This window comes from Tachypleus tridentatus, chromosome 9 (assembly GCF_004210375.1).
Source record: "Tachypleus tridentatus isolate NWPU-2018 chromosome 9, ASM421037v1, whole genome shotgun sequence".
NCBI lineage: Eukaryota > Metazoa > Arthropoda > Merostomata > Xiphosura > Limulidae > Tachypleus > Tachypleus tridentatus.
The window spans coordinates 144,881,236-144,908,868 of NC_134833.1; the positions used below are offsets into that span (position 1 = coordinate 144,881,236).

At 33.5% G+C, this 27,633-nt stretch overlaps 1 protein-coding gene across 1 annotated transcript; it reads right to left on the bottom strand.

The window, feature by feature from the left end:
• Positions 1-457: 457 nt before the first annotated feature.
• Positions 458-25,323, bottom strand: LOC143226592 (sodium/calcium exchanger 1-like). Its single transcript, XM_076457775.1, has 6 exons — positions 25,236-25,323; positions 24,889-25,037; positions 17,188-17,287; positions 12,577-12,699; positions 9,767-9,925; positions 458-2,235 (listed from the first exon to the last, which is right to left on the bottom strand). Exons 1-6 carry the CDS (start codon positions 25,315-25,317, stop codon positions 1,859-1,861), a joined length of 990 nt encoding a protein of 329 aa, XP_076313890.1. The 5' UTR covers positions 25,318-25,323; the 3' UTR covers positions 458-1,858.
• Positions 25,324-27,633: the final 2,310 nt, after the last annotated feature.

Genomic DNA, 27,633 nt, shown 5'->3' on the forward strand with positions numbered 1-27,633 from the left:
CAAAGTAATACTGAACAGATTACTTTAAGAATACGGCAGAGATTTGTCTGTACTTACATGTTTCTACAAAATCATTAAAATGTTGATTTATAATAATTAGGATTTATCCAGATTGGGATGGTCTTACATAACGTTGAATAAGAGTAGTAGTGAAAACTAACAAAGAAGTGCTACGTGCCTTGTTTTCAGCGTCCTATATATTTGAAATCTCATGAATAACAAGTATCTCAGCCTTTCTCTGACTTATCTTCTTAACTAGATACATGTAGGATCAAATATAATATTCATACGTTGCTATTTTAAGTATAGGTTTTGTTTCTTTATGTAGTACCATGACTGTAAATGAGGCTTAATATTTCTATTACTAACCATTTTAAAACTCTGTTAAAAACACAAATATTAGGCACGACATATTTTTGTTAATATACAACGGGAAGAAATTACACAAACAACATTATAATAGAATATAAGTTTACAAGGCAAAGTGCTTCAAAGTTCAGTAAGCTCTTTCTCTCTCTTTTAATAAACAACAGCAAATATCTTTAGTGGTAGGAGAAAACAACAACATATTTTACAGATATGCTTCTTAACATTTGCCAAACATCAAAAGACAGAATTAGAAAGATTTTCAGAACAGTAATCCAATATCCCTCTTCTACACTCAATTTCCTAGAAGACATAATCGATTTTGGCGCTATACCAACACAGAGGACTGCCATTGAAGTAAAGGAGAAAAAAGTAGTGCCAATTACTGGAAGCAATAGAAGAGTGTTGAAAGAAACCTTCCTACCTTCTGGCACTTTATAGTGACGCGGAAGTTAATTAACGACAACTGTTAACCCTGACACAGCTTTTGAAAGTTTGTTTTCAATGGATAAGACACTAAAGAATACGTTATTATTTCATACAACACACGAACGCTAAAGACTGTACAGAACTGACCTGTTAGTTGTTTGTATTGTTCAAGCACTGTCTAATGGCTTACTTGATTTATGAATCGTTTACTTCATAAGAGATGAGTATTTTGTCATAACCCTTTTCTCTTTGGATCTGTTTACCTCATCAAAGATGAAGTATTGTGCTATAGCAATCTTCTATTTGGATCTGTTTAACTCATCACAGATTAAACATTCTGCTATAACCCTTTTCTCTTTGGATCTGTTTAGCTCATCAAAGATGAAGTATTGTGTTATAACCCTCTTCTCTTTGAATGTTTTTAACTCATGAGAGATGAGAACTATGCTATAACTTTCTTTTCTTCTGAGTCGTTTAATGTGTCAGAGAAAAAGACTTTGTTATAGCCCTATTTTTTCGAAGTCGTTTAACTCATCAGATATGAAGTACCTTGTTGTATTCTGCTTCCTCCTGGAGTCTTTTAACTCAGAGAAGAAGTAATTTGTTATAACCACTTTCTCTTCGGAATTGTTTAAATAATCAGACATACATTTAGTGTTTGTTTTACAATTAATTTAAACCTGAAGAAACGTTTCATTTTTCGTACGTGAATATAAATATCTTTGCCACACTTCTAACTGTGGTTGACAGATAGCGTTTGAAACCAACCTTCAACACCACAATAAATATCAACACAGGTTCACGTATTCTGAAAATAATTCACTAAAGACCAGTGGCTTTCATTTTCAGGAAACAACTTATTCCATTCAATTTGTTTTCCTCGAAAAATTACCCTTGGCATTCCAACATTCTTTTTCAAAACACTAAAGAGAAATTACGTTGTCTTCTCCATTTTAAATAATAAAATTATTCCAATTCATCACAGAAACCTCGTCTGAAATATTTCGAAAGTTTCTGATTCCCTGTTCCTGTTCCTGTACAAAGAATAACCGATAAACGTTTGTTAGAACCCGACAATGATTCCATAAGTCTCCAAAATCGACATCAGAATGTATAAGAGCCACAGACCAATGAAGAACAGTGTAGTCGGTAATTTGTACTTCTTAGTGCCTCCGAGTTCACCTCCGACGGCTCTGTGGCGCCTCAACATGAGAGTGAGCGCAGTCAGAAAAGCACAAACACAAAAGAGTGTTACAGAAAATGCCAGACTGCCAGGGTTAACTAAAAAAGAGGTACCCTTGATGGCATGGTAAATTGCTGCTACCGACCAGGCGATTCCGATACCAAGAAACACGTTAACAGCGTTGCTACCGGTTACATTTCCAATGGAGGAGTCGGCGTATTTGTCGTTGACAGCTGCCACTTTGCTAGCAAAAGTATCTGGAGAAAAAGGAGAGAAAAATTCCGTTATTTTAGTTTAGTGCATAAAAAATACTATATATAATTCAAGAGAATAAAATGGAACAATTTCATTATGAATACATAACGAGAATGGTTCTCCATACGAACATTCATACATGATAATGTATAGTCTACGTTTGTTAGGTTTACTCAGTGTGGCACTTTATAATGCAATCCGGGAAGATTGCTATCATTCACGGGCGTGTCAGTCGTGCGCCATTTTGTCGGAGGTATAAGTGCTGTAAGACTGCCACATAAATGTTGTGCATTTGGATGCTCAAACGTTTCTTAAAAAGAAAGATACATCGATCTATTTTCTTTGGCATCTAAGTGTTGTGAATTTTACATATTTTAAAACTGAAGTGAATCATTTAGTGGTATGTATTTTAATAAATTTCCAGCAGATTAAGTATTGCTACAGAAGTAAAAGGTAAAGACAGAACGTATGATAATGTGGGCCTAACTAGTGAGTTTAGAAACAACACGATCGTTAATGCTGGGAAAAACAATGCTCTGTTAACATGTTAATCTTCAACATACATGTAACCATAGGTAGTTAATGCTACAATTTCTGTTGTATTAAGAAACAATATTCTTTTCGGAAGTAATTCGAACTTGGAAACATCTTTTTTTCCTTCTCGGTTTCCTTTGCAACATAAACATTTATTAAAGAAATATATAGAGAGAACTGTACTCAATTAAGTATTCACCGCATTAAGTTTTAGACACGTAGTGTATAATAGATTCATGCATTATTTCATTACTATCTAAATTATAGATATATTATAAATGTAGAAGTTAGTATACCATCCTTTCTTCCAAGTTATTTGTGCAATAATTTGTAACAAGCGATATAGTTTGGAGACAACTTTCACTGATCAAATAATAATGATGACATACGTGCATTAATCAATATTTCCTGGTACAATAAACATTATACAAGTCAATATAAAAATGCTAAATAACATATTGGTTCAAGCTTTTCATACAACATCATGTAAATTATGAAAAATTATTTAATAACCACTTGAAGATGCAGCATTGGGAAACTGGCAAAACAGTGCTGTGCAATCAATATTTCTTTAATTTCCCACTCATATGCAAGGAGTGAAATCAAAGAAAAAGTCTCCAGTGAAGAGGAAATTAGAAGAATCTTAGGCTTAAGTGCTTTGTTATATTATATTTGTGAAATTTTCCAAATTTTATGAAGTTTAAACAACTGTTGGAAACATTCTTTAACAAATGTTACTTAATGATGGACGTATAGCTTTCAGAACAGTGTTCCAATTAAATATTCACGTTGTTTAAATCGTGGAGCGAAACGTTCTCTTCAGTAATTGGCTATAAAATCAATTATATCTATACTTAAAGATGCACTTCGATGCACACCTATGCTAAGATTTTTTTTTTTTTTGAGGAGCCATGTTGCAGCACAGCAGCGAAAGAGATGATGCTTATTGGCACCAATACGAAACGGTTGCTTTAAAAGAAGAAGAAAAAAAGCACATTTGAAGAGGCAAGAAGAAAAAGAAACATCAACCAAAGAAGATAAAAGAAGATATAATGGTTAAGATTTAAATGAAAGTGTTTGTAAAGCCATTAGAAATGGTTTTCCCAGTGTCATGGAACTTTTGATACAGTGTCGCCTAAGTGAATCAATGTGGCAGACATTACTCGGAAGAGGTGAAATAGGTGTTTGTGACCATTTATTTTAATTTTCCAAAAGCAAAAGTCTGGTTTGGTCGATTGTTTGGAATTAAGCACAAAGCTACACAATGGGCTATTTGTGTTCTGCCCACCATGCGTATCAAAACCCGATTTCTAACCGAGTTCGCAGACATACCGCTGTGCCACTGAGGAAGGGGCTGTGTCTGGTGTTTAAGTTATTTTATTCTTAAGAACTAGGTGCTTGAGGTACTTTTGTAAATTGTAAACTAGGTTTTTTGAGAAGAGTGTTTGAGTGTTTGTTTTATAGCAAAGCCACATAGGGGCATCTGCTGAGCCCACCGAGGGGAATCGAACCCCTGATTTCAGCGTTGTAAATCCGTAGAGTTACCGCTGTACTAGCGGGGGCACAATTTTTGAGAAGAGTTGGAAGGTTTACAAAGAAAAATAACTAATTGTGAAACCATATTACGAAATAATATGTTTTAGTAATTGACTCCATGGTTTTGCGAATACAAACTAGGTGTAGGAAATGTATTGTGTGGAGCATAACCAGACAATCTTGCTTAAACATGGGTAAATAACATATGTATGAGTACTTTCCACCCTTTGGAGAGTTCCTAAGTCAGTCATTCATGACCGACAATGTCCTCACAAGGAGGGTTGGTATTTTTTACACAATATGTTAATGTACTTGCCACTTTGTTCAAAATAAAATAAATGGTTTCATTGTTTTGTTTTATTTGTTTTATACATTTATAATTATTTAAGTCTGATATCTTTTCACTAATTGAAATTTATTTGCTAAACAGTGTTATCTATTGTATTACTGGATTATAATGTGATATAAGTATGTAAGTATGCCTCCCGCTACTTGGTAGCTACTAATTAACAATATTTTGTAAAATTATTTGAAGGTTAAACTGCAGCATGCGAAATTTTGTTTTATACGCATTATGAATAATTACTTTTGTACAGAGACGATACCTCTGGCAAGAGGGCAGTAGCACAAAGCAATTCAAAAATTTTATCTTTTTCGATAGCGGATTTTTATTGGTGTTAGAGGTGGCATGATGTAGGGCAAGTACTTTAAAGTGCTTAATAGAATGATCAGCTGTGTTAAAGTGCCAAGCTACTGGTTTATCTTGATGTTTAAGAAAGATGCTACGTAAGAGTTTACGTGTATGTTCAGTGAGCATTTAGCTGGTCTCCTCTTTGTAGATTTGGTCACAGTTGTTACGAATAACACAATAAACTAAACATTTAGATCTAGAGGTGAAATGGCTGTTCACAGAATACGTTGATTTAGGCCCTCTGACACACGTTCTACGATCAATATCAGGACAAGTGTTACATCTGCTCCTCTGACAGCTGTATGCACCAACTTGAGTATCAGATGTTAATTGTATGCTGTTCAAAAGTTGACTATGTAAGTCTTTAGTGTTTGTGTCTCATTTATAAGAAATTAGAAATTTGTTACGAAACATCTGACCAGTTGTATTGTTCTGTCATGATGCAGAAGTTATCAAACAATATACGCGTTATTTGTATCTTGATGGGTGAAACAGAACTGTAAAGAAGTGTGTTGAAGACCACACTGTAAATTCTGAACATTATCTATAGTTTAATTATTTTAAAAATATCTTTAAATATATACAAGAGGTCCTATTGGAATTTCAAATACTTAAAAATAACAACATTTGCTTTAGCTCTGTTGATATTAAATGTTTATCACTGTAATTACTTTTATAAAGAAAAATATAGATTATTATATTCTCACACTTAATTATTCTATGCAACCTGTTTCTAGAATAGAGATATTATGTGATTAATAAAATTAAAAATAAATTAGCTTTTTAATAATTAACTTTAAATAACTTGATTTTAAAAACATTCAATAGACATTACATTTTCTCAGTCTAAAAATAAAATATAGAAAATACAAGGAAAACATATTATCGTACCCATCGGTAAAAACATTTGTAATTTTAGTTTTATCAAACAACATTTTTATGCACGACTTGTAACTAATGAAATAGATACAACACAAACATTTCAATTACAACATAGGTCTAAAGATGATACATATCAACACAACAATTTGTTGAAAGCTGTAAAAAATTATGTTAAAGCAAGTTAGTATTCAGAGTTATCGAATCTATATCCTTTCCGAAACTACATAAATCTCCTATTAAATTTCGTTTTATTTCCAGTTCAGTAAAAACTATACTCGAACAGCTTGCAGTTTTATTAAATAAATTACTGCATAAGTTATTTCTTAAATTACGACAAAACTCAAGTAGTAAACACGAGTTCTGTATAATTACAAGCAAAGAATTGATCTTAAATACATTAGGAAATTTAAATAAAAAACACTCAACAGTTCCAATACGAACTTATGATTTTACTACTTTATTTACAATGACAGCACTTGGTAATGACGATTAATTCGTTTGGTAGATCAATTTATAGATATACTTATAGGAAATTAAACTGTTACTGCTAATAACTTCAAAAATATGTTCAGTTTTGGTACATGTATCAACTATATTCATTTTAATAAACATATTCATAAACGAACAGTAGGTATACCGACTGGTGCCGATTATTCAAGCAGTGTTGCTTATTTATATCTTTGTTATTATAAAAATAAATTGGTAAATTTATTATTTTTGTAACTTATACATATATTGATGATTTAATTAAAATTAATAATATATTATATATAATTTTATCAGTAATATTTATCTTACAATTCTATAAGTCGAAAACACCTCTGCATCAAATATCAAAATACATTATTTAGATATTAAAATACGTAATATTTTTATAATCTCAAAATTTGTGATAAAAGAAACGATTTTACATATCTTTGGACATTCTTTATCACATAGTAATGTACTAAATAATACCATACAAAACATCATACATTCACAGCCACACAGATATTTTAGAGTTTGTAACAATGAACAGTTCATAATATCCAACACTAACGTATTAATAAATAATCTGATAGTTAACGGATTTGATAAGATAAATTTAATTAAATAGTTTAAATTATTGTTATAAGTATACGAAATATGTACGTAAATTTCAATATACTAGTATACACGAAATTATTATAAACATATTAAATTATATTTTTAATTTTTGTACGGGAAATTACTGGGATTACCTATTTGGACTGTATCTTGTATGGGTGCTTAATGTGGATGTATGACTTTCCCTATATAAGACATGCTACTACGTAATTCCTGTAGGCCCTTAAGGTCTTGGCATTAGCATGGATGGATGGGTGGAGGATGGAAGCTATACTAACATTTTAGGTTAGGCTTAATATAGTAATGTCTTGACATTGTAGTGTTTATATCCAAACATTATTGTGGCGACTGGAATGTCAGCTTCAAGGATAGTTTTACTATCTCACCCATTGTTGTATTGTATTCCAATTATTTCTTATTGGATTTTTTAAATTTTTTTTTTGACCAACCACCTTCTCACATCTGGCTGAACAGATCGAAAGATGTTAAAAATATGGAATATTGTTGGCAAGAGCTTCCACATGTGTTCTTTTATTTATGTTAATAATGTGAGACTTGCGAAACTGAGATTAAACTGGATAGACGGTGTACCCAACGTAATTAGTGTGTCACTTCCATCAGAAACCAGAACACACTGCATAACTACCCACCTTATGGTGTGTGCCCAGGTGTGACATGATTGTGTTGTAGCTACGTTTTTGCTTTTTCATATATAATATTAGAATTAATTATTTTTCATCTAAGGTTTGAATACAATGTATAAAATCCACACTGTTCTTCCTAATAATGTAATCTTCTTCTCTCTTTATTAATTAATTATATAACTATATATATATATATTCACCTTTCTGAGAAGAATGCACCAATAACAATGGTTATTTTTTCTTTATACTTCGAAACTTTGAGTTAAATCAGTGAAATGTTGTGTTCCTTCTTTGTTTAATAGCGGAATGAGAATGTTATACCATTTTCTGATCTATAATTTGAACAAGGTACACGATACATGAGCATAGCACTATTTTGAAGGTTAATACAGTCGAATAAATCCGAAAACAAAAACGGTGAAATGTCCAGAGATAGCATACTTCTAAAACAATTCGACAAATTCACACTCTTAATCCATACTCAAGGTTTCCCTGATTTCAGCATATAATTGTACACCAAGTCAACAGATGGCGCTTAATGAATATGTACATTGAGCAAAAATATTCAGTAATTGCTTCAACAGCCACTTTATTAAAAATAAATTGGCAAACGATTACAGATTTATTTTTGTATTAACTAGTAAAGAAATTTAACGTTTATAGAATTTATCTTCAGATATATTTTACACTAAAAACATTTTTAATCTCTGATAATCTTTTACAGTTACAAGGGAAGACTTTAAAACGAAATATGCTTAAGACTGTCGATCAGCTCTTACTGACATTTGTACAGTAACAAGAGAAGACTTTAAAGTTATTGTGAATGTGTGGTAAAGCTCATACAAAATTTTCGAAGTGATGAGGGGAACTTTATCGTGTATGTTCCACTTTAATGTGGCTTCACACATAAACACACGGAGTTGGCCTAACTTAACATAACCCTCAGAACGATTGTTTTTGTTTGTTTTTGAATTTCGCACAAAGCTACTCGAGAGCTATCTGCGCTAGCCGTCCCTAATTTAGCAGTGTAAGACTAGAGGGAAGGCAGCTAGTAATCACCACCCACCGCCAACTCTTGGGCTACTATTTTACCAACGAATAGTGGGATTGACCGTAACTTATAACGCCCCCACGGCTGAAAGGGCGAGCATGTTTGGCGCGACGGGGATGCCAACCCGCGACCCTCAGATTACGACTCGCACGCTTTAACATGCTCCCTCAGAACGAAGAACAAGTAATAAGAGTGGATGGAATTTTATTCGTATAAATACATTTTATATAAGTTTGTGTGTTTGCCTAAAGAATAAAAGATAGTTAACGTTTCTGTTGGAGGATGAGCAACGACTGAAGATGAATTTTAAAACACTTGCACACTTTTTTTACTTCTTGGAAGATGGTAATATTTTTAAAACTCTCATGAGTTGATCCAGAGCCGATAAGGTAAAGAAAAATGAGAGATGTTACGTTTAATATTATGGGCCTAATCGATTATTCATAATAAAGAAACTTTAAGGTTCAGAAAATAAACTTCTAAATATTTCATTCCACAACGTCATTAACTTGTTTCTTGAGATTTGTTCATCATTTACAAGAAAGGCTGAAAACTGATGACGTGAAACAATGTCTATGAAAGAACAGAACTTGAGTCACTGAGATACTAGAGGAAAATATTTCAACACGTAAATTTGTTAACGCGCAAAAAATTAATGCTTAGGATGATAAAGTTGTTTTTATTAATATTATAATCATTGTGTTGATTAGATCATTTTCAACGTATGTTGTGAGTTGAAATTTAAATAATCTTTGTTTGAAATCTGTCGTTTAGGATAAGTTGGAATTCTTGAAGTTGTAAGGTTGAAGATTAGATGGCTATTTGTGTTCGTTTTATGGTGGCATTCGATGTTTAGCGGATAAACATTACCAAGTTCAATGTATTGCGCTGCTAAACATATATATGTATATATATAATTAGAGAGTAACCATGCTTTAATGTTTTGCATTTCGTATAATGCAGTGTCAGTAATCGATGTTAATATGACAGAAAAAAAAAAGACACGCATTAAATCGTAACACAGAATAAAAGTTTCTGATGTTAAGAAGACTTATAAACAAAGCGACTGAGAGCCCACTAATGGCAAAATGAAGTACAAATTTTCTTACCTGGAACGCTCGTACCCAAAGCAACGAAAACAATAGCAGTCACAGAGTCCTTAATACCGAGAGTACATCCGAAGTGCGAAGCCAGGTCACCGATGATGGCGGTAAGAAAGCCGATCACAATAATTGAAAAAACGAAGCAAAGCCAGCCATCCACGTAGTCTGTCAGAACATACACAATATTTTAAAAATAAGGATTTAGTGTTATAATGTTTACAAAATTAGAAAGTTTAAATTAATAATGCTGCAGAAACCTGTGTAATCTAAATACAGTATTTAAACCATGTCTATTTATCTATTTATATTCGGTGATTAGTTAGTTTTATATTATCTTATATTGTGCAAAAATACATATCTTATGTTAGCCTGTTCTTCCAATTTATTCCTGAAAGTGCAAATAGTATTAGATAAATATTAAATTCTTATTTTATCTGTATAAATATAATACTACTGTCTATTGTGTGTCCATGTAATTACTTATCTATATAAATATAATACTACTGTCCGTTGGGTGTTCATGTAATTACTTATCTATATAAATATAATACTACTGTCTGTTGTGTGTCCATGTAATTACTTATCTATATATATATAATACTACTGTCTGTTGTGTGTCCATGTAATTACTTATCTATATAAATATAATACTACTGTCTATTGTGTGTCCATGTAATTACTTATCTATATAAATATAATACTACTGTCCGTTGGGTGTCCATGTAATTACTTATCTATATAAATATAATACTACTGTCTGTTGTGTGTCCATGTAATTACTTATCTATATAAATATAATACTACTGTCTGTTGTGTGTCCATGTAATTACTTATCTATATAAATATAATACTACTGTCTGTTGTGTGTCCATGTAATTACTTATCTATATAAATATAATACTACTGTCTGTTGTGTGTCCATGTAATTACTTATCTATATAAATATAATACTGCTGTCTATTGTGTGTCCATGTAATTACTTATCTATATAAATATAATACTACTGTCTGTTGTATGTCCATGTAATTACTTATCTATATAAATATAATACTACTGTCCGTTGGATTGTTCATGTAATTACTTATCTATATAAATATAATACTACTGTCTGTTGTGTGTCCATGTAATTACTTATCTATATAAATATAATACTACTGTCTGTTGTGTGTCCATGTAATTACTTATCTATATAAATATAATTGTACTGTCTGTTGTGTGTCCATGTAATTACTTATCTATATAAATATAATACTACTGTCTGTTGTGTGTCCATGTAATTACTTATCTATATAAATATAATACTACTGTCTGTTGTGTGTCCATGTAATTACTTATCTATATAAATATAATACTACTGTCTGTTGTGTGTCCATGTAATTACTTATCTATATAAATATAATACTACTGTCCGTTGGGTGTTCATGTAATTACTTATCTATATAAATATAATACTACTGTCTGTTGTGTGTCCATGTAATTACTTATCTATATAAATATAATACTACTGTCTGTTGTGTGTCCATGTAATTACTTATCTATATAAATATAATTGTACTGTCTGTTGTGTGTCCATGTAATTACTCATCTATATAAATATAATACTACTGTCTGTTGTGTGTCCATGTAATTACTTATCTATATAAATATAATACTACTGTCTGTTGTGTGTCCATGTAATTACTTATCTATATAAATATAATACTACTGTCTGTTGTGTGTTCATGTAATTACTTATCTGTATAAATATAATACTACTGACTGTTGTGTGTCCATGTAATTACTTACCTATATAAATATAATACTACTGTATGTTGTGTGTCAATGTAATTACTTATCTATATAAATATAATACTACTGTCTGTTGTGTGTCCATGTAATTACTTATCTGTATAAATATAATACAACTGTCTGTTGTGTGTCCATGTAATTACTTATCTATATAAATATAATTGTACTGTCTGTTGTTTGTCCATGTAAATATTTGCAGGGTGTGGATGGATTTTCTCCAAAGTCGGTACGGAGGCTCATTAGGTTCGTGCTTAGGTACATGTAAATTTTACGTTTTGCATTTTGCAGTTTTTATTGGCGTTAATTCGTTACTACTTAACCCGCTCTAGGTGGATCTTTACCAAGTATAGTTTGGAGATTCATTGGGTTAATGGGAAAATACATACAAATTTACAGTTTTGCAGTTGATGGATCTTCACCAGATTTGGCATGGATATTTGTTGGTTCCATGTGGAGATACATGCAAATTCGCGGTTTCACATTTTGTGTCTTGCAGTTTTTATGGGCGTTCTTTACAATTACCCATAAGAAAAGCAGCTTCATTAATCATGAATTTATATAACGTGTATCCAGGAGATAGGTTATCCAGCAAGAGACGTGCGTGCTTTAATAAGAAATGACAACGAATTACATGGATAAATGGTTTTCTTAAGGAGGATAGGCTAAAATTTCTTAACTTATTTTCTCTTGAGAAACGAAAATAACGAAGGCAAGAAGTAATTTTTGTAATGTTTAAATTTTTTTAAAAATTTCCTCGTATTGTATTCTAAAAATAAGAGGACAAGACTTTAAGATTTGGAAGAACAAAGACAAGTTAAAACTTTTATTTTTCCAACATTCTGGTTGACTTAATGGCATTGGCAGTAATGGAGGTTGAAACTTTATAAGAGTTTAAACGGAAGAGGCGATTGAAAAACTCCTGAAAATATAATATAGATGTTCAGGAACATCCGTGAAGGACCACGTCACCCGTAAGTTCATTTATATTAAATTCTTTCATCATTATTGATTCTCCCACGGATACATACCTGTCGGTGGAACAAAGGCAAAAATAATTTTCCAGAAAAGTGTAAAGAAATGCATAATATAATTGGAACAAGTCGGCATTTTTTCTTCGTCACCGTTGCCTTCATCTTCATCTTCACCATCACCTGGACCAAAAAAAAAGTAATTTAAAAACATATTTCAACATTGAGAATTCTGTATTTTCTCCAATAATCAGCTTCTGATATGGTAACATGGTCACAGAATGTTGCTCGGTAACTTTAAATGTTGCGATTTTTTACTTGTTTCTTTGTTTTTGAATTTCGTGCAAAACTACAAGGTGACTATCCGTGATAGCCATCCCTAATTTAGCAGCGTAAGACTAGAGGGAAGGGAGCTAGGCATCACCACTCATTGCCAACTTAAGACTCTGATAAGAACGTAGACATTCTGTTATAATAAATAAATCTGAAGATTTTAAACAGTTGTTTAACTTACAATTTTACGCAAAATCTATACAAATAGGATTTGGCCAGGTGGTTAGGGCGGTTGACTTGCATTCTAGGTTGGTAGTGGGTGGTGATAACTGGCTACCTTATTTATTGTTATCTTATTTATTATCCATACTACCACAAGATAACGCTTTCGCTATACTGTGTATATATGAAATTTAATTGGAAGAACAACGAGGCTTATAGTTAATGAGTCGAGAAGGTATTTGTAAGTATCCTACGTAGCTCTATAAGTTGTATACACGTTTGTGTATTTAAGTTTATTATTGTCAATGTTTTGAATTTTGAAACAAATCTTTGTTCGTGTTCGTGAGTCTAAGCTTTTAAATAAATGTTTGATTTAGTATTGTTCTTACTTACATCCATCAATTAAGAACTAGTACAAACACCTGACGTGGGAAGGATTATAGGAGAAATGATGTTTTTATCTATATTTTTCGTAAATCACAAGGTGTTGGTTACAATCATAAAAACTTATTCACATACTTAAATATAGCCCCTATAATTGTAGTCAAAAGTTAAATAATTATACAAATAAATTAGGCCTGGCGCGTAAGGCATGCGACTCGTAATCTGAGGGTCGCGGGTTCGCGCCCGCGTCGCGCCAAACATGCTCGCCTTCCCAGCCGTGGGGGCGTTATAATGTGACGATCAATCCCATTATCCGTTGGTACAAAAGTAGCCCAAGAGTTGGCGGTGGGTGGTGATGACTAGCTGCCTTCCCTCTAGTCTTACACTACTAAATTAGGGACGGCTCGGTGCAGTGGGCTAACAAACCTACTCACTTAAATACCTGTTGAACAATCCGCAAGCGATTGCGGCCCTATGTTCCTTGATGGAATCTAATGGTGATAACTAATAACTAACTAATAAATAAATTAGTTTTAAATAAAAAGTAATTGCAGTTATACATCACTGTTTTTATAAGAACGATTAAGAATATTAGATTTTCTTTCTAATATCATTCGGCTACGATTCTTATACCATGTACATTTTATAATTTTAATTATATATATATAAATTCTTTTTTTAGTTCTTAAATGCATGGCTAGGTGGTTAAGACACTCGACTCGTAATCTGAGGGGCGCGAGTTCAGGTCCCTATCAAACCAAGCATGCTCGCCCTTTCAGCCGTGAAGGTATTATAATATGACGCTTAATGCCCCTATATGTTGGTAAAAGAGTAGCCCAATAGTTGGCGGGGGGTGGTGATGACTAGCTGCCTTTCCTCTAGTCTTACACTACTAAATTAGGGACGGATAGCGTATAGAGAGCTCGTGCAGCTCTGCTCGAAATTCAAAACAAATAGACAAAAAACAATTCTTAAATTGTGCATTGGATTCATCACTTCTACACATTAAATATTTTTATCTAGATTAATCAATTTTTTACATCAAACAGTTTATTGGATTCACTACTTGTACATTTAAATCTCTTTTATAGATTTTTCAATCATATATATTAAGTCTCTGTTTTAATCTTAAAATACGTATACCATGTATTTTTTGTATTCTTTACTTATGTATGCTAAATTTATTTTAGATTCTTTGCTTGTACATATTAAACCCTTTTTAATTACTAATTCTATATATTAAACATTTTTTGATCCTTAAAATAAATTAGCTATTCTTTTGGATTTATTATATATTAGTTCTTCTTGGGTTCTTAAATTTAACATACTAAATCTTTTGTTGGATTTTTCACTTGTACGTATGATACCTTTGTTTGGGTTTCTTAACTATATACATTAAGTCTTCCTGGGAATAATATAATGTACATATTAGTCTTTTGGGTTCTTCACTTCCAGTTATTTAGACCTTTTTTTAAGGTTAGTTCATTGTATGTACAAGTATTTTTCTTCTTAAAGTGCATATTTAAATCTTTTTCGGATTTGTAAATTGTATGCTAATTATTTTGGGGCTCTTAAATTGTATATACATTAAGTCTTTTTTGGATTCTTAAATTATTCATATCAAATCGTATTTAGAAATTTAAATTAAATGATCTCCCAGCGGTAAAGCGATAACGTTTCACAGTTTATAAAAACTGGATTTCAATATTTTTCATTCGCACACCACAAACAGTTTATTATTAGGTTTTTATTTAACTAAAACAAACAAAACTAAATTGTATTAAGCCTATTTTGCTATTCCTATATTTTACTTATTAATCAGAACTTCTGTCGAGAATTTAATAAACCACAGAAGAAAATTTATAATAATAATGATTAATGATGTTAGAAAAAATCTAGGAGAGAAATTTCGTTTGACATATAAAAAAAATGATATGTTCACTGTCGTTTTTTGATAAGGAAGTGCTTAATGAGGCAATGTTACCGCGAAAAGAAATAAACAGCCACGAACACCAGCATTGTGAAGAAAACAAGAAACGCAAGACACAACGACAATGAACCATTTTAGTGAAAAAACAACATCTGTGTTGATTTATATCAACTGATTCCCAAAACCACACCAGCCTCTATTGTTTTTGCTATCACCGTAAGATGGGAAAAATTCTGAAATTATAAACAGAAGTCAATTATGAAATTTTTATATATTTTTATCATCTTGTTAATTATCATGATGTGAATATTCTCCATGGTTATGGAGAAAAAAAACATCTTTGCTCATAAATTATTTATAGACAATATTATAACATATTTATGTAGTTTTATGCGCTTTGTTTTACATTAACATTTCAAATCAGAGAAATCCTGTATGAGCAAAATCAGTGATTTATTTTTTTACTGTTTCAGCTGTAATAAAGGTTAGCACGTGATGTCTTCAACAGCTGAAATGTGACTGTGATGTGTATGCTTTTTATAAGCCGGCGGGAAATTATTACAATTACACTTGTCATAAGGCCTAAGTGTTAGGCCTAGGATATATTTTAACCAATTTTATTCTCTAGCTAGTTCCTTATGGATTTTCAAGAGTTAAAAGAGTCTAAAAAGATGGTATTCCAACCACACCATATACGCTATAGCTACAGAAATATGTCTGTGATAGTTCGCATTTACAACAATGAAAACATGTCGATAATATTCGGGCGTGTCTTGTTGGTTAAGGTTTTGTGAACGTATCTGTGAATTATTGGGTATATCTTAGTGTTTAATGCTTAATTCGTTAGATAAAATGAAATTTGATGATACTTCTAATTAATAGAACAGGCTTGCTAATCATTAGGCCACATCCAGCACCGTAAACATTGCTGTTTGTCCATTTGTACGTTGTTTGTCTAATATTTTTAGTGAGACTTCTTGCATATAATGTTTCATAAAATGGCTCCAGCAAACATAAAACGTACGCAATGAGCAAGAACGCATGTCATGAGAAAGTTTAACAAGAATGTTTTTGAATTTCGCGCAAAGCTACTCGAGGGCTATCTGCGCTAGCCGTCCCTAATTTAGCAGTGTAAGACGAGAGAGAAGGAAGCTAGTCATCACCACCCACCACCAACTCTTGGGCTACTCTTTTACCAACGAATAGTGAGATTGACCGTAACATTATAACGCCCCCACGGCTGGGAAAGCGAGCATGTTTGGTGCGACAGGGATTCGAACCCGCGACCCTAGAATTACGAGTCGAACGCCTTAACACGCTTGGCCATGCCGGGTCAGTTTAACAAGTAAAGTGACACAGTACATTGTGAGAGGTTAAACCACTGGTTTAACTGTTGGACTTAAAAATAGAAGGTTGTGAAAGTACGGTCTGTGTAGAGTAAACAACTAAACGCTGATTTAACTGAAAATCTCCACAGTTTTCTATGTTGGCTAATTATTTGTATTTATGGCAAGGATGCTTACGTTATCTGTCGCCGTCTCTAATTTATAACTATTGGTTAGAGGGTGAGGCAAATAATAAACAATGTTCAAACACCCATCATCCACACAAAGGGACTTACTATCACTATAATAACGCACCTTTAGATTAAGGTGTATGGATGTTTTGTGTTTTCGTTCACATTCTAACCAGATTCATCAGCTTCCGAAATTCAGAGTTCTAAGAATAGTGGAAATATGTCTGCGGTGTGTACGCCTTTTATAAACTAACGATAAATGATTACAATTATACAAATCATAAAACCTAAGTATTAGGCCTAGTATTTTTCTTAAACACTATATTCTTTGACAAATGACTCTTACCTACGCTGACAGTAATGGCTTCTACAAATTGTTCTTTCCAAGAAGAGGTTCCAATTGTCAGTGAAACATTAGCTTTCTGAAACAGTTTGTCTACTGTATTCTGAAAAGAAATTATTGCATATATATATATAAAGTGATAAAGAACAATGATAAAAAACAAAAACAACATAAATTATATTTCTTCTGTTCTCTTTGTTAGTTTTTCTTTACAATTAATTGCTATAATTCCTCAACCTTTCCGCTCAGGAACCGATGAGTGAGAGAGAGAAATGGAGTCTTACTGCTGTAAGTCCATATAATAAATATTTCATTGTAGATAAATTGAAATGGCGAAAAAGTGAAAATAGAAGAGACTAGAATTCGAACCAAACTCTGGAGAGAAAAAAGTATTTATTTCTATTTTTTTTTAGAAATTTCTATGTTTACACAAACAAATATATATTTATATATATGTGTGTGTCTATCTGTGTGTGTGTACCGTGCCTGTTCCCGTTGGCACAGCGGTTAACTTCAGGACGTATAACGCTAAAGTTCTGGGTTAAATCTCTTCGGAGAGCTCAACACAGGTAGCGACAACAAATGTATCGTAATGGTTTGTCTTTAGGCCCGACATGGCCAAGCGTGTTAAGGCGTGCGACTCGTAATCTGAGGATCGCGGGTTCGCATCGCCATCGCGCCAAATATGCTCGCCTTCCCAACCGTGGGGGCGTTGTAATCTAACCCTCAATCCCACTATTTGGTGGTAAAAGAGTAGCCCAAGAGTTGGCGTTGGGTGGTGATGACTAGCTACCTTCCCTCTAGTCTTACACTGCTAAATTAGGGACGGCTAGCACAGATAGCCCTCGAGTAACTTTGTGCGAAATTCAAAAAAACAAGCTTTGCCTTTTGCCAGTACGTGGCAATACTTAATTACCCTAGGGAAATAAGTCTTCTAAAAAACTTGTTAAAATATAGATATCTTTGAAATACAATCTGTTCCAATCTTAACTTGAATAAGTATTCGAATTACTTTAAGATCGCCATATTTTTTAATATTTGAGCATTTGTAGAGGGCGTTCTATGAGTTTCTCATGATTTATAGTATAAATATTTAACAGCCTTCCTAAGATAGTAAGTATCTCTAACACTTTAGCTCCTGTAGCTTCCAGATCTCGCTAACGATTTTGTCAAGATATTATTGTGAAATGGTTGTTGTTGTTACAAAAGTATTACTACCTTATATAAAAGCCTAAGGACGATATGTTAGTGGAGACTCGAGTGCGGAAGCGATTTGATTTAAATTGCGAAATGTAGTTTTCACTTTGAATTATAAACAAGTGGTATTGCTTCTAGTGCTGCCAAGAAACTTACTATCGTTATAATTAAAGTTTACAGTCTGTGTTGCATAGAAACCACGTATTGTTTCTTCTTTCTATAAATATCTTTCAATAGTTATTTTTTTAATATAAAGGCTTAGTATCGGAAGAAAAAACAACAACAAAATAATTGACTTTTCCACCAAAGTCTTCTACAGTGATTATCCATACCACAAAAATAATATTTTCCTATTGTTGTTGTAGAACTTAATACACTATTCACGAAAATAATTTTAATTATTCATTCAATATTTCCTACGTGCTACAATAGTGAGTCACACTTCCAGAATGACCAGCCAGTAAATGTGGCAAAACGTTGCGAATAAATACCTTCCCCCATTTCCAGTTTTAGGTTGTACTGGGGAGATCCTCTGACAAAGCTAATATGGCGAAACATGTTTTTATAAAACTGTTCTTGTCCATATGTCATATCTGTTATAATTTTTACATTGGTATTTTTCCATCATTGAAAACATGATAATAAACATTTTTCTCTCTTCCTGTTTTTTTTTTTTTTTTAATTTCTCGCAAAGTTACACGAGGGCTATCTGCGATAGCCGTCCCTAATTTAGCAGTGTAAGACTATTGGGACGGCAGCTAGTCATCACCAACCACAGCCAACTCTTGGGCTACTATTTTATCAACGAATAGTGGGATTGACCGTCACATTATAAAGTCCCCACAGTTGAAACGGCGAACATGTTTGGTGTGACAGAGATTCGAACCCGCGACCCTCTATTTACGAGTCAAGCGCCTTAACCACCTGGTAATGCCCTCTTCCTATATCTAACCAAACTAAAACTTCACTGTCGTACTTATTGAAACAGTAACAAAACAGATTATTAAAATTTTGTTTGATTCCAAATTTATTTTTAAAAATAATTAAAAATAGAACAATCCAATTCATAATTGTTTCATTCATGTGTTTGCTTACTCTTTCTGTCATTATTGGTTTTATATCGTCGTAACTTTGTTTGTTTTTGAATTTCGCACAAAGCTACTCGAGGGCTATCTGTGCTAGCCGTCCCTAATTTAGCAGTGTAAGACTAGAGAGAAGGCAGCTAGTCATCACCACCCACCGCCAACTCTTGGGCTACTCTTTTACCAACGAATAGTAGGATTGACCGTCACATTATAACGCCCCCACGGCTGGGAGGGCAAGCCTGTTTGGCGCAACGCGGGCCCGAACCCGCGACCCTCGGATTACGAGTCGCACGCCTTACGCACTTGGCCATGCCAGACCGTCGTTGTAACATATTATGTATCTTAGTGATCCATCTCAATTAAATAAATTAATAAGAAAACTACGTAGAATTAAAATATTTAAAACTGGAAGAGATGTAGGAAACGTGATGTTAACGTTCATTGAAAGTAGAAGGCGTTCCTTTTTACTGTATTTTGAAGCAATCTCTTTTGGAAGTTCAATATTTTTGTCAGAAAGTGACAGAGAACACGTGCATGAAAAATAAAGTAGAGTTACAAAAAAAATAGATATAGAAGAAAACAAAATGGTACAAGACGGAAAACAAAGTTTTAAACTCCGACAAAGTTTGCGACAAAAAAAATTTCGGACATCCACAATCAATATAAACCGACGACAGTGACACCTGTTGAACAAATTATAGCAGTAATATAATACTTTAAACAGACACTATGTTGTCCAATATTTATCGTTTGCTCTTTTTTGAATCCAAACCAGATATTTTGAGTTTGAAAAATAAGGTAAGTTATATGTTATATATTTTCAAATAAAGCATGCCTTTTTAAAAATGTAAAATGACACTCTTCGTGGATGCGATAACAGCGTCCTCTATATTTATTTATTCAACCTTTCCTCCAAGCCATCGGCTACACTTGAAATTGAAGTAGGCCTGCCTGCACCTCAAGTGGGTAATATATTGTCATTTTCCGAATGTAGGAGGAAATAATATTAATACTTATTGTAAATGACAAACTAGCTTGTGACCTGAGCTATTTTTTGTCCCTAATAAACGTAGGATTTAATTTTAAAAGAAACTGGTAGCAAAAGAGAAACTTACCAAATAATCAGATATTTTGGAAAAATATCGTGGGTTATATGTCACCCCGTACAAGTTTGGTAAAGGTTTAAGAAGATAAATATGTGTTATATATCAACCCGTGCGAGTGTGGCAAAGGTTAAAGAAGATAAATATGTGTTATATATCAACCCGTGTGAGTGTGGCAAAGGTTAAAGAAGATAAATATGTGTTATATATCAACCCGTGCGAGTGTGGCAAAGGTTAAAGAAGATAAATATGTGTTATATATCAACCCGTGCGAGTGTGGCAAAGGTTAAAGAATCGTAATGAAATAAACCTTCTATACGTAATTAGAAAGCTGAACAATGGATATCTAAAAACTTGACTTCGCTACTGTCTTCTGACAGTCATGTTACGTAGGCATCGATATTACGACGTCATTATCTGACTTACCTATTTGGAAGAATTCTCCGTAATTTTGTACTATTGGCCAGAAGGAGGCAGCTTGACAACAGCACTACCATATCCCGTTAAGAAACTGACAGTTACTCTTATATTGCACTCACAGTAGAAAATTATAGCTGATGTTTATAATGTATAACAAAACTGAGCATATATATATATACGGTGGGCGTGGGTACCCCAGTCAGAGCGAACTCACAAGCAATTCCAGTGTTTATGAAAACGTAGCTTTTTCCCTTGAGAATATTGCATTTCAGAGTACAGCTATGAATCCTTTTACGTGTTTTGTAACACCGTCGACATGTAATCTGTTGCATTTCAGAGTACAGCTATGAATCCTTTTACGTGTTTTGTAACACCGTCGACATGTAATCTGTTGCATTTCAGAGTACAGCTATGAATCCTTTACGTGTTTTGTAACACCGTCGACATGTAATCTGTTGCATTTCAGAGTACAGCTATGAATCCTTTACGTGTTTTGTAACACCGTCGACATGTAATCTGTTGCATTTCAGAGTACAGCTATGAATCCTTTTACGTGTTTTGTAACACCGTCGACATGTAATCTGTTGCATTTCAGAGTACAGCTATGAATCCTTTTACGTGTTTTGTAACACCGTCGACATGTAATCTGTTGCATTTCAGAGTACAGCTATGAATCCTTTTACGTGTTTTGTAACACCGTCGACATGTAATCTGTTGCATTTCAGAGTACAGCTATGAATCCTTTTACGTGTTTTGTAACACCGTCGACATGTAATCTGTTGCATTTCAGAGTACAGCTATGAATCCTTTTACGTGTTTTGTAACACCGTCGACATGTAATCTGTTGCATTTCAGAGTACAGCTATGAATCCTTTTACGTGTTTTGTAACACCGTCGACATGTAATCTGTTGGCAGTACGTTTTCATTCCACTTACGCACACAAGTAAGGATAGTTAGTTTTGTTCAGTATAATGTGACATTTTGGAAGATACATGCACTAGTCTGTCCATAATTTAGTGGTGAAACACCAGAAGGAAGATAACTAATTATTACCAGATTGCAAGTCTGGGATCCTAGACACCCAGTCATGTTAGACCAAGGAAAGAAAGAAAATTGTTGATATGTTGAAGGTATTTTATTTGTTTGTTTAGAATTAAGCACAAAGCAACACAATGAGCTTTATGTGCTTTGCCCACCAGGGGTATCGAAACCCGGTTTTTAGCTGCGTGAGTCCGCAGACATACCGCTGTGCCACTTGGGAACTGGTCTTTCATAATACTTATGTTCAAAAGTTGATAAATAACATACTGTACTTATCTGCACGTCATAAAGAGAAACTAAAATCTTACAGGAGTACATCACTATTTTTCTATGGGGCGCACTTTAATTTTTCTGATTAGCTTTTACATTTTCATTATTTAACGTTTCGTAACTCTTTTTGTAAGCGGTGTGTTACAAAAAAATAAAATAAAAATTCACTGGTTAAAACAACGTTTACAAACACATTATTTTTTTAATGTTTATAAATTTATACATGTATCTCAGTTTTGACTACATCAGTCGTACTACGATATGGCACCTTCTCAATTAAACATCCAGTCTCTCTGAAATCATTAACACGTTTGGAAAATTACACTGAGTTATAATCTCTTGACAAAGACATCAGACACAAATGACAGCACGATAGTCATGCCTGACAAAATAAGCAACGCTTGACTTTATTTGGAAGCCAGTCGCGAAACACGTTGTACTACGTCACATAGTATGTGACAAGTAATTACTTTGTATAATAAGATGCTATAAATATTTCTACCCAAACGCATGTAGCAGATTCTGCATTGAGATTAAGAGCTCCATCAAAAGAGTTGAAGGGTGTATTGTTTACTGAGGAAACTGATTAGAACAATAGACTGTATATGGTATGTGAACCAACTATTTAAAAACTTGTAAAATATTTGTTTGTTTCTATCTTGATGTTTTATATTGGTTAATAACATTTAACTCGGATATCTTATTCCAATAAAAGACTCCAACTGCCAAGTCTTCACACGGCTGGGTAGTTATGGAGTTCGGTCCGCGATATGGTGGTCATGGGTTCGAATTCTATCACCGAAAATGCTCGCCCTTTAAGCAAAGAGATCCTAGTTTTCGTTGACCAACGAGTTAGTAGAGTTGACTAGCTGCCTTTACTCTAGTCTGTCACTTCAAAAGTAGGAGTGTCTACAGCAGATTGTATTCCAGAAGCCCTGAGCGAAATTCAACAAACAAACTTCTAAAAAAAACTGATTTATGGCAGTCACGCTAGAAATAGGTGTATAGTTTTTAGTACGTTTTTATTTACTGCAGACTATTACAAATATTGTCTTTATACATCTATTACTGAGTTCATTTTTCTTTTCATTCAAAAGTCTTTACAATTTACTCTCTTTACGACGTTTCTCTTTTTTTATAAAGAATGTAAACCCAATATTCGATTTAATACAAATAATCTTCATTTGCACATTTCTAATTTAAATTTGCTATGCTGCTACTTAATCGTAATTGGATGTACCAGTTATCTGTTCTTAACGCAGGGTTCTCTCAGTTTAGCAGTTTCGTTGCTATACTTACCTGTACCACTAGCGTTTAGTTCTTGAAATCGTTTTAATATTCTACTCACTTGACTTCTTTGTACCACTTACAATTTTCTCTTAAAGTCGTTGTAGTGTTCTACTCACTTGACTTCTTTGTACCACTTACAATTTTCTCTTAAAGTCGTTGTAGTGTTCTACTCACTTGACTTCTTTGTACCACTTACAATTTTCTCTTAAAGTCGTTGTAGTGTTCTACTCACTTGACTTCTTTGTACCACTTACAATTTTCTCTTAAAGTCGTTGTAGTGTTCTACTCACTTGACTTCTTTGTACCACTTACAATTTTCTCTTAAAGTCGTTGTAGTGTTCTACTCACTTGACTTCTTTGTACCACTTACAATTTTCTCTTAAAGTCGTTGTAGTGTTCTACTCACTTGACTTCTTTGTACCACTTACAATTTTCTCTTAAAGTCGTTGTAGTGTTCTACTCACTTGACTTCTTTGTACCACTTACAATTTTCTCTTAAAGTCGTTGTAGTGTTCTACTCACTTGACTTCTTTGTACCACTTACAATTTTCTCGTAAAGTCGTTGTAGTGTTCTACTCACTTGACTTCTTTGTACCACTTACAATTTTCTCGTAAAGTCGTTGTAGTGTTCTACTCACTTGACTTCTTTGTACCACTTACAATTTTCTCTTAAAGTCGTTGTAGTGTTCTACTCACTTGACTTCTTTATATTCTTTTTTAAGCAAAGAAGCAAAATCCCGGTGTAACATATATATATACAAGAAGGCCAATCAAAGAAAAATGTTAAAAACGACTCAGTGTGGAGGTGAAATACATTAAAGTTAAGATTAGAAACGTTGTTGGAAGAGGGTGTGTTCATTGTGAAATACAAAGAGATAAGCGAATAAAGAAAGAAAGAATATTAAGTAGATAAAACGCTAAAAGGAGATAAGCTAAGTGTGACACATAAGAGTTAAATATTACAGGAGACTCCCATGTGACAAACAAGAAAATAGTTCAAGCAGAAAATATATGCAAAATGTGTGTGTGTGTGTGTGAAACTCTCTTGTTATACACGTGCGATTAAAATTCCTTGTGCAACTCAATTCATATTACTTACTCTGTGCTAAAAGCTATTCCCCCGTAATAATGAAACAAGACACTTTACATACCTATCTACACGGTGGTTTTATTCCCCCCCCCCCGGTTACCTCGTTCAGTAAGTCACGAACCCTAGTTATTATCCATTTCCTGCCTTCTTTCCTTTGACATTTTCGTAGCCTCTTTGGGAACAAGGTGATTGAACTGTTTTACGTACCTTGAATTCCTTACTCTCTTTAATACGTATGGTAGCCTTGTAGTTTTCTCCCAGCCTAGGTTTTCCTAGCAGCGCAATTTTTTCAGCTTCCGTCAACTCTGGGTTTCCAGAACTCTCGTCGGCGTTCTTCCTGGCGTTCTCTTCAACATCTAAGATGAAACGTGAAATCTGACGAGCAATAAACCAAATATAAACAGACAGAGCACATGTATTCGCAGACTAAAACAGCAAGTGCGACAGACATGTCGCTGTAGTTTATTAAGATTATAAGAACATTCTTTAACCTCGATATTACTAAGAATAGGATTTTGATAATACAGAATTACTCTAGTCCCTAACCGTCTTACCTTCTTCCAATTTCGGGTCTCCCAATTCAACATAGAACAAAATATCTTGTTCATAGCTCTCGTTGTCATAAATATGTAGCATGATTTCCTTTCTGAAAGCAATCGACACATAGGTAGACGTTAGTAAGTAAATAAGTGAAAGTATAATAGTAATTTGGCATTATAAAGTCACATATAGATAATAAACAGGTCAAAAATAAAGTTCAAAGAAAAAGAGAGATTCTGTAATGTGTTTTATTTTACTATCTGCAAATCCATTTAAATAGCGTAACAAAAGTTAAACGTCGTGCTCGTGTTTTATTGTCTTACGTTTCCCTCTTTGTAACAAACGTAAACATTATGGCATTCTTCTGTGTGTAACAGGCCTGGCAAGCGCGTAAGGCGTGCGACTCGTAATCCGAGGGTCGCGCGCCCGAGTCGCGCCAAACATGCTCGCCCTCCCAGCCGTGGGGGCGTTATAATGTGACTTTCAATCCCACTATTCGTTGGTAAAAGAGTAGCCCAAGATGTGGCGGTGGGTGGTGATGACTAGCTGCCTTCCCTCTAGTCTTACACTGCTAAATTAGGGACGGCTAGCGCAGATAGTCCTCAAGTAGCTTTGTGCAAAATTCCAAAACAAACAAGCACTAATTAACACTCTTCAAGTCTGTCTATTCAGTAATATATTGTGTGAATGCATTAAATCTTAAGTGAGATATGATGTAAGTAGTTTAAGAGTTAAGTAATGCATGCTGTAAATGATTTAAAGTAAAGTAAAACACTATGTGAATGGTCTACAGTTACATAAAACACTATGTGAATGGTCTACAGTTAGGGTAAAACACTATGTGAATGGTCTACACTTAGGGTAAAACACTATGTGAATGGTCTACAGTTTCATAAAACACTATGTGAATGGTCTACAGTTAAGTAAAACACTATGTGAATGGTCTACAGTTAGGGTAAAACACTATGTGAATGGTCTACAGTTAGGGTAAAACACTATGTGAATGGTCTACAGTTAGGGTAAAACACTATGTGAATGGTCTACAGTTAAGTAAAACACTATGTGAATGGTCTACAGTTAAGTAAAACACTATGTGAATGGTCTACAGTTAAGTAAAACACTATGTGAATGGTCTACAGTTAGGGTAAAACATTATGTGAATGGTCTACAGTTAGGGTAAAACACTATGTGAATGGTCTACAGTTAAGTAAAACACTATGTGAATGGAGGCTATCTAGACTCTATCTACGAAAGAGAATAGATCCTGGAATTTAGGGTTGTAAATACGTAACTTACGGCTGATCTACTGGAGACGCCAAGAGAATAACATTCTATAAAATATGATTTGTACGATACACCTTTGTACGCTCTGACTTCATATGTACAGTATAATATTTACATAACGTGCGGAGACATGCTATGTCCGTCCTGAATAACACTGGACCAATTGTATTTTATGCTACCATATTACACTTCAATACTACGAAGACATCACACCGATTTGTTGTGACTTAAGATCTTTCAAATATAGAACAACTTGTTGTGACTTAAGATCTTTCAAATATAGAACAACTTGTTGTGACTTAAGATCTTTCAAATATAGAACAACTTGTTGTGACTTAAGATCTTTCAAATATAGAACAACTTGTTGTGACTTAAGAACTTTCAAATATAGAACAACTTCTTATGATTTAAGAACTTTCAGCTATAGAACAACTTGTTGTGACTTAAGATTTTTCAGATGTTGGACACCTTGCTGTGACTTAAGATCTTTCAGATATAGGACAACTTGTCTTGATTTAAGATCTTTCAACTTCTTGTCATCAGCAAGCATTTTGTACAGTTTGTTTTTTTCTCAAACGTTTTTTACTGAAGTCTTTGAAGGCACAATTAGTGGTATTATCTCATTTATATTAACACGGCATTAACGGCCACAAAGTCTTAAAAATATAACGATTGTGGTACAATGTAACTACGATTTACTTCGAACTAAAGCAAAGAAAAGTGATTGTTGAAATGTTGTTTTTCTCGACATTCTAATTTTCTCTTAACTCTTAACAAAGAAAACACGCCATAATAAACCTTCAAGATCGTTGCAAAAACAGCGAAAGAGAGATATATGGTAAAAACATAACCAGCGTACATTATGGTACCACTTCCTAGCCAGCAAGTGTATCCAAAGGACATTGTAGGAATAGCATTTTGTGACTAGCAAGGTTATCCAAGGGACATTATGTGAGTAGGAATAGTACCTCATGGTTATCAGGCTTCTCCAAAGGATATTATGGAAGTAATACATCATTGCTACCAAGCTTATTCAAGGTTCATTGCGGAACTGGGACCTCATGGTTAGTATGTTTATCCAAGGGACACTGCAGAATAAACTAGCTAGCAGGCTTATATGCTAAAGTT

Coding starts and splice junctions, on each gene's coding strand:
- LOC143226592 (XM_076457775.1), bottom strand. CDS start 25,317: ATGCTACATATTTATGACAACGAGAGCTATGAACAAGATATTTTGTTC. Junction 12,700..17,187: donor AGCCATTACTGTCAGCGTAG/GTAAGAGTCATT, acceptor TTTTTGGTCCAG/GTGATGGTGAAGATGAAGAT. Junction 2,236..9,766: donor TTTGGGTACGAGCGTTCCAG/GTAAGAAAATTT, acceptor CTTTTTCTCCAG/ATACTTTTGCTAGCAAAGTG.